We start from the raw sequence: 14,062 nt of genomic DNA, 5'->3' as shown, positions 1-14,062 counted from the left end.
CTACACTTTCTCATTCGATTCAAAAAAGTGCCGCACGAGTGCAGGAAAATGTTGCACCTCCTCATACCACCGTGCAGCGATCCGTGCAACTCAGTAGCAGACGACAACACGGCGGTTGCGTAAAATAAAGCGCAGAAAAGAAAACTGTAGCTTCACGTTCTTTTTTGAATTCCGGTATCCCTATTCTAATTTTTTAAGCCTTGTGATGAACTTCCGTGTTTTCGCTTTTCCGCGTTAATTCCTTATCCGGTTTCTGAATGTACTTGAAGCTTGAAGTGTGTCGTCTGCCTATTTTGTCACCAAAGCAAACGGTTTTCCATCATGGAATTCGCCGCTGAAGTTGCTGGAGTGTTAAAATCTGTTTGGCCTGCGCTCAACGACGATGGAAGTGATATTTTCCAACATGCGTGTCTGCGACGTTCTCATAATACAGTGGCACTCGGTTCCTGTCCAACCGCAACTCGCACAACACCTTACACGCCGCGATCACGCTGGACGGTGAACGTTGTCTTTCGTCTTCCTCACTACTGGAGTTTGCGAGCTCAAAGGCGCTGGGCAAAGAGTCGCTCATTGTTGAAAAATTGTCGAAATTAACCGAACGGCGCGCAGCAGAAGACAGACTGCACGGAGGCACGGAGCCAACTCTCCTATTCGATTCAGCTTTGGTGCAACTTGAACTGGGGCTGCACTTCCGGTACGCGGACGTACACTTCCGGTCGCTCGCCTTACACTCGCGCCCTGCACTTTTTTCTGAATCGAAGACACTCTAGTAGGTCGTGGTCGTGGTCGCTACAAAATGGCTCCTTTCCCATCTAACCATCAAGTGTAGTACAGTGCATCAGTAATCGTAATATCCATAGTGTCTATCGATCTATAAATGGGGTAAACGATGCCAGGGAATGATAGCTGCGTAGGATCGCTCCTGCTTTCATGTTCGAGCGGAGCGCTTGTTGCTTACACATTTTGGATATTTGGCCTGGTATAACGCACTGGTAACGGTTAAAACTTATTCAAACGGTTACAACTTATTTTCTCCCTCAAGCCTTTCTTCAACGAGGACCACATTATCCACGGCTATTCACCCTCAAAGTCCTCCGTCATAAATGTACCTTTTTTTGGTTTCCTTCTCATCTTCATGGTGCTAGGTAGGTTGCTGTAAAAAAAAGATCATTGCATAGAAACACTAAACTTGCAATATTTTCCTAATCGCCAAATGAATGATAGTATCTCGGGGGTTTTTCGGTTTAGTCGCAGTTCCCCAGCTAGCCCCCATCATGGACAAAGGCTCAGGCTTTGTCGATGACAGACACAATATTTGTGAAAGTTATAAAGGAAACAAACAAGAAATGCGCCGTAGAAATAGACTTTGTTTTTGTGTTACTATTGCAGAATATGTAAATTCCAGTGAACATCTGATGCATTTTTCAGGCTGCACAGTGTTGCATCTCCAGACAAAGCCTCAAGACTTAAATGGATTGGACCAACAAATGCAATACAACAAGGAGTATACCCACCGACAACGCAGTACCTGCTCCGATAATAGAAATAAAATAGATTAGTTTTTGCAAATGCACACGTGCTCAAGTGACAACTTTATTGACACGTAAAAAGCCTTTTTATTACATTGTACAACTTACGTAATAATGCACGTTATTATTCTTGGAGAAGCAAGTAGGAGATGCCTGCTCCTAGGGCAGCAATGGCAGCACTTGCTATTGGAACTGTAAAAGGACAAATATCATGAAATCTATCCCAGGTTATTAAAAATAAATGTGCAATAACTTGCATTCAAAGGAGTTTAATAGACAAACAAAAAAGTTAGAGGGACGTCTTCCCTGAGTACAATGGTTGTCAACCTCTCTGGTTATCGACAATTTCATGAACAGGTGGAATAACGAGGCCACCATATGAAGAAAAGCACTTCCTTGATGTATACCGCATAAGAAGGCACATAATTATGCAACACTTTCCAATGTCCTTGCATTTCTTAGTGAGAGCCTCCTCAAAATGCTCATCTGTAGAACATCTATTTAGGAAATCCTTGCCAAGTATGGCAAGGGAGTGGATAGAGATTTGCCCTCCAATACTGAAACCAATAATTCTGAATCCAATGTGGAATCCTATATTCAAATTTGGAATCGAATCCACAATTGTTCTAAACGTTCCTATATTCGTTTCTAAGCAGCGTACATAAGGCAAGTCACGAGTGAGGTCATAAAACAAAATGATCCATACAAATATATCGTGGGTCGAGCCCATTTATTACCACCTTCGATATAACCATAACTCTGATGTTACAATGAAATTGCTTGTTCCTGTTGGCTCACCCATTCAAGTACATGTAGATGAGACATTGACAATCGCTGCACGTGCGTTTGCTCGCTATATAGAGATCAGAATTTTCCTAGTGGCCCATAAAACGCGTGAAAATTGAAAAGCAAGATTGCACTTCTTTTTTTAAAACTAATTACGGTGACATTTTCGAGACAGTGCCTTTATCCGTGCATAAGTGTCGGGGATTTGATTCGTGTGTTGCGAGGCGTCAAGTACAGGAGGTTGTTCCCTTTCAACATCGTTCTCTTGCCCTCAAATTTTTCTTCTGGTTTCATGAGTGCTACGATGGCATCTGTGGGACTCCATTTTGACAGACAATATTATGTGTCGCCACCCAAACATGCGTTGACAAATTACCCGTGGATGAGGCACGCTTTGATAGCCAGTTGTGATAGCGAGAATAATGACGAGCAATGGACATCCATCTCAAAATCCTCACGTTGTTGTCCTCGGAAAAGCTTTTGAGACAAAGCTTTAGAGCTAGATAAAATGCTCGCAACAAAGGTGTGTATGTTGAGCCGCATTCCACTTTTCCCGTCGCACTAGGAGACGTGGGCCCGTAATTTTTCTTGCCAACCTCAGTAGCCATTGGTGTTAGCACCGATAGAAACAGGCTGTCACTAATAAGAATGTCGCAATATGTATTGAAATTTAACTTATGCAATGTAAAAGCTTCACTCACGTCACAACAGTTACATGGAGTGACTCCCCATCATCCGGCACAAATAAAAAATGCCTGTCCTTTACAGTGGGACAAAGTCACGACAAAGGTCGTGATATATCTGGAACTGCTGTCAGGAAAACTGTGCACATTTTATTCGAATTGAATTTATTACCATGTGGCCTTTGTGAGGTTCCTGAAAGCAACACCGGGTTCATGCTTTCATTTGTCCTGCCCCAGTGTTTTGAAAAACAACCTTTCTAAAGCATATTTGTTTCTATTTTGTGGAAATGGCACCATAATGTTCGGGTCACAAACGTGGTTGTGATCTTACAACACAACGGAAACAACAACTACCTCGGCTCTCCTTTTGTTTTCCTCAGAATGCAGGACCTCGAAGCAGACGCAACCGCAGGGTGACTTTTTTTTGCTATTGGCATCAAAAATGAATTAATTACTAAATTAAAATGTAGGTTGTATTAGGTATCGAGGAGGCACTTTGTGTTTCCTCTGACCCAATTTCTTTTCAGCTTGTTGCAAAGCCTCCAATTTAAAGGGACACTTCAAGTTTGGCTGTGACGCAGAGACCCACTACGAGCAAAGCAATACAGGTTACATTGCAGATGTGTGCGCACAGGAATCTAGAGCAATGTTGGGAATTGTATGTTCTACAACAGTCTTCTTGACAAAAATGGGATTTCAAGTGCAACAATTCTTATTGCAAATCTATACGTCATCTTGATTGGCAGATTTCGTCACTTTAATGTCAAACTCCTCATTCCACACAGTTGGCATAACTGTAATTGTTTGTGCATACATTGTAGTATGAGTGTATTCCAACTGATGAACATTGATCTGCTCCCAGTAGCCTATGAAATCCACTAAGCATAAAAACTTACTCAGTAGGTTTCTTCCTCTGGACAACTGTTCTGTTGCTTCATTAATTATTTCTGCTGCTTCTGCACCCTCTATCACCTGCTGGTTACTCTCTGAAAAATTACAAGATAATGGCTGTCATTCGTGTTATCATTGCCCTTTTCTACCCCCCCCCCCCCCAAAAAAAAACAACAGCAAGAAAGCCTTTTGATAACTGCGCAAATGACACATCAGAGAGCTACACTAACACATTTATACAAATGCCCAATTGCTTAAAAAGAAACACTTCCAGAATGGTACCTGCAACGATGAAATAGAAAAACTGTACAAGACACAAAAATAAACATAGTGACTCCCAAAAGAAAATTTGAGTCAATGACGAAAACTGAAGAAAATCAAGTCAGTCATGGACATTTCAACTTGGGAATCTGCAGTGTAGCATTGTTAATAGAACTGCAGCTTCCTTGGGACAACTATAAAACCTGCTAGTCAGCCATGTCAGCCATTGTAATACCAGCACGTTTGAGACAGACAACTAATGTTTATTGCATTTAAATACCTGCTTAGCATACTTGAACGTACATCGACAGTTTACCCATTATGAAAACTTGTCTTTTTCTAAGAAACATGTTCAACTGGAAGCAGTGAGGGACATATTTAAACGTATGGCAATAAATTTTGGTGTTTTGTCTCGTGTTTGATATTATTTTAAGTCTATGCTAGTTCTAGCTTGCACTGGTGAAATGATCAACTACAACCCTGTCTTCAAGACAAGTGGAATGAAGACAAGTTGTTTATAGCAAAAGAAATATTACTGTGGCACAGGCATGCCTTTGCCCATGATAAAAGACATTAGGCATAAAGATGCAGCAATAGCGAAATTGGGAAACACGCTTTTTTAAAATTAAGATAATGAACAATAAAAGCGCACACCATTCAATGAGGAAAAAAATCTTTTACATTCGCTCGTATTGTTTCATAAGCTATCTGAACTACAATCCCATATTTTTGCCTGTGCTGACGGGACCATTTTGGACCAAAATCTGTGCAAACAGCAGAAACCTCATGAAGATACACCTGTATTTTGAACAAAAATATAGATCTACAAGTTCCAAAATATACAAAATGTGGCAAATTTTGTCACAAAAAATATCTGCAAATATCAAAACTCTGGGTCAAGAAGTTGTTGTGGAAAATGACATCAACACCCATGTTGTTCAGTAGCTGAGTGACAGAGTTCACTGAAGGAGTAAAACACAATTGAACATGATAATTTCTGCGGAAAACGTTTGTTTCATGCTCAACTTTCTGGTTCTTTTTTTTGCGGAGCCATATGGCGCACGACTGTGGGAGAGAGGGAGGAGTCACTGACGGAAGGTGGTGACACCGCAGCCATGAGGTTGCGTTTCGTGGGGGCACGCATGCAACTGTTTCCCTAGCATCAAAATGGCCCTGTACGTGCAGTGAAGAAATATCCCTGGACTAGTATCCAAAGTGTATGGGATGCGCACCAATGTTGCCATGTTCGTCAACCACAAGCGTGCGAATATCAGTAGCTGACAAATTCTGGCGTATAATCTCCATGTGCATTAAAAAAATTCGGTTTTCTGAGGTCGCATGCACGCCGCGCATTCCGTGGAATTGTCGGGAAAATGCTGCGCCAGTTTGTCGCGCCCGTTCGGGATGGCTGTACTGTCCTGCGGCCGAAATAGCACCCAGCAACTTACATTGTTCTCAAAAGAAGGGCGCCAAAGTTAGCAGAATTTCCGATGAATCGCCGAATGCAACGGGACTTTGACGTGGAAACGCAAACGTATTTCACGTGAAGGCTGCTAACAGTGTCGCATTGAGTGAAGTAGTACTTTCATCCATGTACAGCTTTGATTTACCATGCAGATTTGAGTTACCATTCCATTCAATGCAGATTCTTCCATTGACATTTGAACACAGCCTTCATTTCATCACAGACAGTGTTATTGCTTAGTTTGGAAGCTGTTTTCTTTTTAAGTTTGTGATACGTAGAACAAGCCTGATAAACCCGATTTTTACCTGTACCATATAATTCCAGAAATTTCACACCCTAATTTGAAACTGCTGTTTTCCACCCGGTTGTTAACCCCCCCAAATTTGGCAAAAAATATTTCCCAAAAAACCTCATTCCCTATTTATGAATAACTTACTTTACAATACCAGTAAAGTTTGCACATCCGGCTATTACATATATGTAGAATGAACTTTGGATTCTTGAGATTATAGCACACTAACCTGGAGAATGTTCCACATCTAGTTCGATGTCCTGAGGATCAACAACTAAACCCAAGAGCTCATTAAAAGCCTCCAGTGAATCCTGAGCTCCGTCTCCGTGGAAGATATAGTCACAGAGGGTCACTCCATCCAGTGGTGCAAACACTCTTTTTGGCAACTCGTGCATGACTGATGGATCTGCAAAAAATAATCACTCCTTTCCTCATAACTATTTTTGTGTCCAAATATTTTGGACCATTTCCCACTCCTGTCACAGATCTACTTAATATTTAAAATACATTTCCATTGGAAGATTTGAAATATCCTGTTAGCCTTAATTGCTAGCTCGCTGCACAATAGGCGGCACAACATCCAGCCTGCCACAGCAGTGTGCCTCAGCCAGTTCCATATCCTATCGCATCAACGTGCTCTTCCACATTGTTTGCTCATGCAAATAGCGTCCGTGTGTGCTTTGCCTGTGCATATTAGTCCCCATAAAGAGCTAAATGACGTGGCACGAAAATTATTTCAGAGAACTCAATAAGTAGAGATGAGTGCGGGTAAGAAACTTGGTACCCGCAACTGTGGGGGCACGACCCGCAGCAATGTCATTCTCTCAACTCATATTTGCATACCCGCCGATATACCCGCAGCCCAATGTTGCACTCATGTTGCACTTATGCCACATGATTGTCACAGCACGAAATGATTTATTGATGCGGGAGAGAATGTCTGTTAGCGAGCCACTTTTGCAACGCGTTACACGCTGTGGCGACTGCTCACATGGTTGCCAACTTACTTATGTGAAGCGTACCAGCCGTGGTGTCAAGAGAGAGCCAAAATTAACCCTATGTGGCAAACAACAACAACTTTAGTTTAACATGATGAATTGGATATGGAATGTATTTTGAACCAAATGTTCACAATGAATTCGATGGGTTGGTTTTGCGTCTGCGGGTATTGCAGGTAAACTCACGGAAGCAACCCATGATGACACAGAAGTGTGTGCCCGGGAACAACAAGGTTGCGCGGGTATCCGCAGGCATCTTTATCAATATGTACTACTTCAAGTATATTCCAAACTATTTTATACTTTTTTAGAACCTGCAGGACTTTTTACATGCATACTTTAGTGAGTACTTTGCTGATATGACAATTTGTCACTTGAAAGAGCCTGGCTTACCATGTTGTTCATCCTCTATGAGCAGCATATCCTCACACTGTATCTCGCAACGTGATGTGATGCTCCGCACAATGTCTTGCTTGATGGCCTGTCATTGGATATATATTCACTGCCTCATAGTACAAAATCATTTTAAAATACAATGTAAATGCAAAGGGTCAACTTCTCCAAATGTGACACCCCATTTTATGCAAGAATTTTGCTCAAGTAAGTCTATGTTTCCAGGATAAGTAACACAGTAAATGGAATTTTTGCAAAGCAAGATTACGACTAGAATTGCACTTGCCCTAATAGCTTCCTTGACAGTGGCCTTACTGTGCACAAAGCCCCGACATTGAATAGTGCCCACGACTGACATGGTTGCACTGCAGAGCGTAGGGGTGGGGGATTTCACCTGGTTGTTGTTAACAGAGTCCTGAAATATATACACATACTGCATGGTTAATTTTGCGCTCTTAATAACTAACAAATCCACATGACAGATTTGGGAGAAGAAAAGTGTCCTCTCTGTCATGTTCCCAAACAGTTTTCTGGCTGTGGTGCTGGCATAAGATATGAAAAGCATAGAATATAGTACAAAACTTGAAAGACTGTTCACACAGTAGCCCAAAGTTGTGTTCAAGTTCACCCTGTAGCATCATTTTTGCTGGCTTACTACACCTGACTTCTTCCAAAGTTTGGACAACTTTGTATGTATATAGACGTAGCCAGATTTGTCATGTGACGAATTCAACCTCTCCCTGGTATTTTTTCTTTGTCAACATCATTACTCATTTGGACAACAGACTGTGATTGTCGTCATGCGCTGCCAATGTTTTGCTTGACAGCCACGAGGGGGACTGATCAACACAGACGGTCAAGCGTGTAACAATGTAGTCCTCAGCTATTGCGCTATTGCCATATTGTTGCCCCCGACATAAGTTTTGTGCTCGTAGTTGTTCAAAGCCGCGTTTATTGTTGAGTTTATAGCAGCGACACCTCGTTAACTCGAACTCGCTTCAGAAATGGGAGTCTCTCGTTTTAGCAGCTACGGTCAGAACACTTCCCCCTGGGGAACTATGATCGCCAAGGTGGAACATTGCAATGGAACCTTCAACTTACCAAGTTGAATAACTGCATCTAGCTGGGAAACAAACTAAATGCAATAATGATATCTACACTTTAACACAAACCCGACAGAAAGAGGTCGCAAGCGCTTTTAGGCATACTGCCATTTCATTGGTATGAAACACTGTTGGAACTCACTTTGGCACTTTTCATTACAAATAAAAAATATGAAATCTTTTGTCAAAAATTATAAACGAATGTGTTTTTGCGGAAAAAGAGTTTTAGAAAGTAGAACGAAGGACAATGTAGATGGTCCAAGAGACCACTTTGAGGACTTTCCAAGCAAGATGAGGAGTTTTATGAGGGAAGTTAAAAGGAAGTGGTAAAGTGAGTGAGTATGTCGTTCCATGTAAGAAATACTATGGTATTTTACCATGGGCAAGAAGAGATCCACAACGAAGATGCTCTGAGGTGCCTTACGACGATCCGAGGGATCAAGGCTTTCCTCAGGGGCACGTGCTTCTCCATTTAGAAGTGGAGTTGCACTATCAACAGCATGAAAGAAAGGTTCCAGTGTGCTCTGGAGCTGCTTCAGTAGGCTTTGATTACAACGTTCTTGGCTCTGTGCTGCCCACAACGAGAGACTCATTGTGGCTTCCAGACGATGCCAGCGTACTGCCCCTCCTACTTTCCATTCTGCGGGCTTGGCTCCGCTCTGTTGACAACAAAAGCCACACTCTGGAAAATACCCTGCATTGCCTAGAAAAGCAAAAATATCTCCGGCCCTTGGAAGTCACAGAATATCACTAGTTATCATGCAATCTGGACACTACAAAGCATTAATCGAAAGCCATTGAGCCTTTGGTGCATGCAGCCCACACATTTGAGAAGATCATGCTCCTCCTTCTCAAGAATCACATATGAACGCATTGCACGCACCATCATTGAATCGTTGGCTCATTCAAAGCAACCTGCTTCAGCACATGTCAAATCTAAGTACTTCCCTGTCACAGCATTTACTCTCAATTATTGTAGCCGTATTTTACGACGACAACTCTTCATGGGCCCCTGACATCCCAGTTTCTGGCACAGTGAAGCACTTGTGCGGGTAGTTTAGGAATCTTTATCAAGTGAGCAAAGTGAAACAGCATGATTACTGCTAACATCACGTGCCAATGCTATTTATGTGCGCTATTTTTTCAGGAGCTCCAGAAATAGAGGAAAAAGGAGAGTATTTGAAGAGTTGAGTGAATAAAAACGTTTGCTTACCAAATGGTCCCGTACGTCGAATGTCTTGCACACAACTCTATTGTTCATTGAGGACAACCGTCAAAATAGTCTCATTTATACTCGTAACAATATCGGTATGTTTGCCAAAGGATACTTGTGAGATACTGAGCAAACTTGTAAAAGAATTTTATCTGTGACTTGAGCGTTAAACAGTTGTTTCTCATCTTTCCCAATGCTTTTGAACACAGCATAAAGAGCCTAAAAAAAGAAAAAGTGAGAAATTAATCCCTTCTTGCACTCACATGATGGACACCTTCTCAAGGTGTATATATGTTGATAATGTAGAAAAAAAAGCTTTCCAGTTGTTTGTTCACCCTCTGTTTTGATGGTCAAACTTGGCACAGGTCTTCTGATTTGAGGGGGAAAAACCTCCATTTGATAAAGAAACTATAAGATCAGTTGAATTTCTGAGCTAAGTGTATCTGTACGTACCAAAAAATTGCTGCACAAATGACTCGAGGTCCCGCGAGACTAAATTTTCAATATTTCTAGTGGTGTTTTGTCTCACAGCTAACATGCAATTTACACTCAAGCTAAAGATTGTAACATGCCATGGTAGACAGGCAGAGCGTAGCGTGTCAGAGGGGTGTGAGAAGCAGTGCTCGCTTCGTAATAAATTTGTTCCAAGGAAATCTGCACAGTTTTGGAACGAGATATTTCGTACCCGTGTTCCCGGTGTCCCACTTTAAGAACGTACGTGAATGCAACAAATATCCACGTGCACGGATTAATTGGCACACTTTTATAGGTCGTGTGTATTGCATACTAAACCAGAGTATTGAAGAAAAAATAGTTATTTCTCTATGGATCATACTTGGCGAGGTATAAACGGTTGGCATCTCCTTTAGTCTGAGGAGCAACGAAGGGGAGGCCTACGTTCTTGTCCGTCCTGTCTAGCCCTCACCTTGGTTGCTCCTCAGACTCAAGGAAATGTTTCCGTTCAACCAGCTTGCTTGCCTCCTCTACTTATGTTCAACGAGATATAAACCTTCGAAACACAAGTGTTCATCAAGCTCCGACATCGGAGCTCCAGCCATTCCCATTGGTAGACATGACCTCTCTTCCTCATTGATGGAGACACCTGTCGTGATGTCAGAGCCACATGAACTTGGGTATCTGTGGTGCCAATTTTCCACGCACGTATTCCCCACTGTGCCGTTAAACTTGAGATATGGGTTCATATTGACGCAAATAAATGCGCTCTACATTTACCCGGAATAACTTGAGATCGGATGTCACAGGCCATTTAAAGGATCAATGAGGCAATCGACATTTAACTTGGCTCCAAACCCTGTCTCATTCATCGTCCATCGAGAATAGTTTCTCACTGCGGTGTATTATAATTGCGCAATTAAATTTACAAAAACAGCCAGGGACGACACAGTGTCTTTCTTCACGGCTTGTGCGTTGCTGTACTACTGTATCTACTTGAACTGTGCATCACGTGCCCGGGGTCAACATTACATTCCCTCATTCTGCACTTCATGAGTGCATGATTTTTTTAAAGGTGCGTGGAACAGAGGCACACTATGTAGGTCACCTGAACACACTGTTTTTGCAGTAGCTCATTTTATTTGTCGCAACAACAAAAGAAAAGAAGCTTTTTTTTGGAGGGGGACCTCAGTGCCCCTTTAATATCTATTTCTGTGTTGGAAAATGAAATGCTGCCTTATGTGCCTTACATAGCTCCAAAACCGGTTGAGAGTGTAAAAATCTGAAATAATAGTGCCACTAACGTAGTCAGAAAAATATTTAGGGAGGGGATCTATGAGAACATCACACATGGAAGAAGTATTCACCCCTCTTTCATCTCTCCTAAATGCTGTACCAAACGATTTTCTTTTTTTTTTATGATAAAATCCTAGTGCGGGGGACACAGCCCGGTTCTTATCCCTTTTTAATTTACGAAAGGTACGGTCCCGGTGTGTGCGGGGTTTAACCCTCTAACCCCCCCACAGCCATGCCACTGAAAGGTGCTATGCTGCGAAATACACGTCTATGACTGGCTGTAAGTGAGCTACTGAAGTGGGCCCCCCATTGCAAATGGGTCCACAAAGTGGAACTGCATAAAAGCAGTTTCTCAAGTGTGTGCTTCTTTTTTTCAGTGGGCTATTTCCAAGTGGTTCCACATAGAGGGAATTTCTTCACGATTCACTTGCAAAAAAATTTCCACTTGGGACATTCTCAGCAGTGCTTTCATTTTCAGGACGTATTCCACTACTGCAATAACAAATCTTCGAGGAACAGAATCGCTATAGAGCGAATTTCTTCTTTCCCTTACGTAGCATGCTTTCCTCGGACGGACCTCCGAAAGCGTTTCATAAAATGTATACGAGTTCAAGGTATTGCTGCACAGACCCTCTTGTGGCAACTCCACTTGCATGTCGCAGAGTAACACAAACAAACAAAAAAAAGAAATACCTCTCTCAGTTTCGGTTGAGCAGCTGTGAGCACATCACCTGGCGCAACCGCAAACAGTCCCAATATATCCAAGCCCCCCGGCAGCATACGTGTCACCTAATGACATAATGAAATATATAAGAGACGCAAATGAATATGCGCTTGGAATACCTGTCGGGCATGCTGACACATCCAAGACTCGTCGATACAGGGAGACGGAATTTTTCGCTTCCCGTCCCCTTCTTTGTGATCTCCGTCTGCTTTCTTTGGACTGCTCGCCACATGAATGACGATGTCTCTTTGCTGAGCACACTACAGCCGACAACGAAATGGATTATGCTGTCAAGGCATATCCTCACACACGTACCTGGCCGATTATAACTCCGACCATAAGGTCCTTTCCTGCCGTTTTAATGAAGCCGTTGAGCGATTTCTGCACGTGATCATCGTAAACGACTGTCCTTCCCATCTTGTAAGATAGCAGTTCCTTTGATTCTTTTGCGCTCTAAACCAATTCAAAACCCAAACAGGAAAATTGTCTGCCACCTGGCCACTTGCGGAGAAAATCGGAACTGTGATGATGATGATGATGATGATGATAGTGGGGTTTGTATCGGGCGGATAGCGCCGCGCCACTGATCTCTAGCTGGATCGCGCATGGGAGAGGGGCTTGTGGGGGAGAGGCACGCATTCGGACCGCCATGTTGGGAGGCCCTAAAGCGCTGCGTGTGCCCATAGAAAACAATGGGAGGCAACAGAGATTGTGAGTATTTATTGAGCTGCAGGCGTTGATCGTTGTTTGTCGTCACACAATTTTGTAAGGTGCCAGTATACTGATGTATCCTAACAGTGTTTCACAGGTGTCCTGCCGTTCGATTCTTAATTACGTTATGTTTTGCATTCCGAAACTAGACCGTCACTGCAGTGCAGCGCTGGGGATTGTACTACAGCACGTTTCCCAGCCAACATTTCAATAAGAAACGATGTGAGATTAACAACGACCATGTAATAATCTCCCGTGCTGCGTTGTGGACAAAAATTGTTCCACAAAGAACGGTCCCAGAAAGGATATACGCGCATGGTAGAAAGAAATCGTCCCGTAGAATCACAGCCGTTGTTTTAGACAGGCGTATGCGTCGTGATTTATATCAAGCAAGAAAGGGTCTTTTAGTGAACGACAGTGGTGTGTTCGACGTAATGCCTCGCAAATATGGACACACCGAAGCATCCCAAACAATTACTTCACGCAATTATCACGCTTAGGCCAGTTAATCTAGGTATTGATGTACGTAAACTTAATCAAGTTACTTAGTAAGTGGTAACACCTCCTTGAGACACAAGACATATATCCTTTTCAAGTACAGCACTTCTTTTTTTGTTTGTTTCTTCCTTCATTTGCTCTGATTATTTGCAGGTGAAATTGAATGTCCTTCTCGCGTACTCACATGCTTTTGCTGAATAGAACTGCAGCGTGAACAAAGCTGCGTAGGGACGGGGGCCTGCCATCCACTGCTGACTTTGTCATGCTTGTTATGTGGAGCACGTTTAAAAAAAATGCAACTGCATATCTGAAACTCCAATCATTATCATCGTCATCTAAAAGGGAGTGTGGTAGCACTGCCGTGAAACCAGGCATGATTTCTGAAGATCTCCTCTATGACACTTTCCGCAGTTTGCACACTTTTCTTCAGCGTGAGTCTCTCTCATAGGAATCATATCTTACATTTTAATGTGCGACGGCTCTCTTGCACATGTTCTCTCCCGCATATTATGCACTCAAACTGTATTTGCCGCCGGGTAAAATGCAAGTGTGTTCGATTGAACCTCGGAAGAGCGATCAAACAACTTGCACCCAGTGCTGGTTTTGGGCAAAAAAACACTTCATAATTGTCAAATAAATGTACAAAATGGACGCCTATTTATTCCTTGATAAAGAATGACTCACCTGTAGAAATTTCAGCCCTGTATCCTTGCCGGTACGGTTGGTACGACCGTAATTGGAAAAAGTTGCCATGATCGCTGCAGCG

The 14,062-nt window shown here is 42.6% G+C and overlaps 1 protein-coding gene and 1 long non-coding RNA gene across 2 annotated transcripts; one reads left to right on the top strand and one right to left on the bottom strand.

Annotated features, from left to right (window-relative positions):
* The first annotated feature begins 742 nt into the window (after window positions 1-742).
* LOC135369083 (uncharacterized) lies at window positions 743-1,573 on the top strand. Its single transcript, XR_010414930.1, has 3 exons — window positions 743-979; window positions 1,043-1,145; window positions 1,429-1,573. It is a non-coding gene; the product is annotated as an uncharacterized LOC135369083 (long non-coding RNA).
* Window positions 1,574-1,577: 4 nt separating this feature from the next.
* Window positions 1,578-12,611, bottom strand: LOC135369082 (protein odr-4 homolog). Its single transcript, XM_064602740.1, has 11 exons — window positions 12,403-12,611; window positions 12,207-12,347; window positions 12,057-12,152; window positions 9,730-9,833; window positions 9,615-9,651; window positions 8,779-9,060; window positions 7,585-7,713; window positions 7,299-7,386; window positions 6,137-6,313; window positions 3,895-3,984; window positions 1,578-1,721 (listed from the first exon to the last, which is right to left on the bottom strand). The coding sequence occupies exons 1-11, from the start codon at window positions 12,502-12,504 to the stop codon at window positions 1,654-1,656; spliced, it is 1,314 nt and encodes a 437-aa protein (XP_064458810.1). The 5' UTR covers window positions 12,505-12,611; the 3' UTR covers window positions 1,578-1,653.
* Window positions 12,612-14,062: the final 1,451 nt, after the last annotated feature.

This window comes from Ornithodoros turicata, chromosome 9 (genome assembly GCF_037126465.1).
Source record: "Ornithodoros turicata isolate Travis chromosome 9, ASM3712646v1, whole genome shotgun sequence".
Taxonomy (NCBI): domain Eukaryota; kingdom Metazoa; phylum Arthropoda; class Arachnida; order Ixodida; family Argasidae; genus Ornithodoros; species Ornithodoros turicata.
The sequence above is the reverse complement of the archived record's forward strand: the minus strand, read 5'-3'. Positions and strand labels throughout refer to the sequence as shown.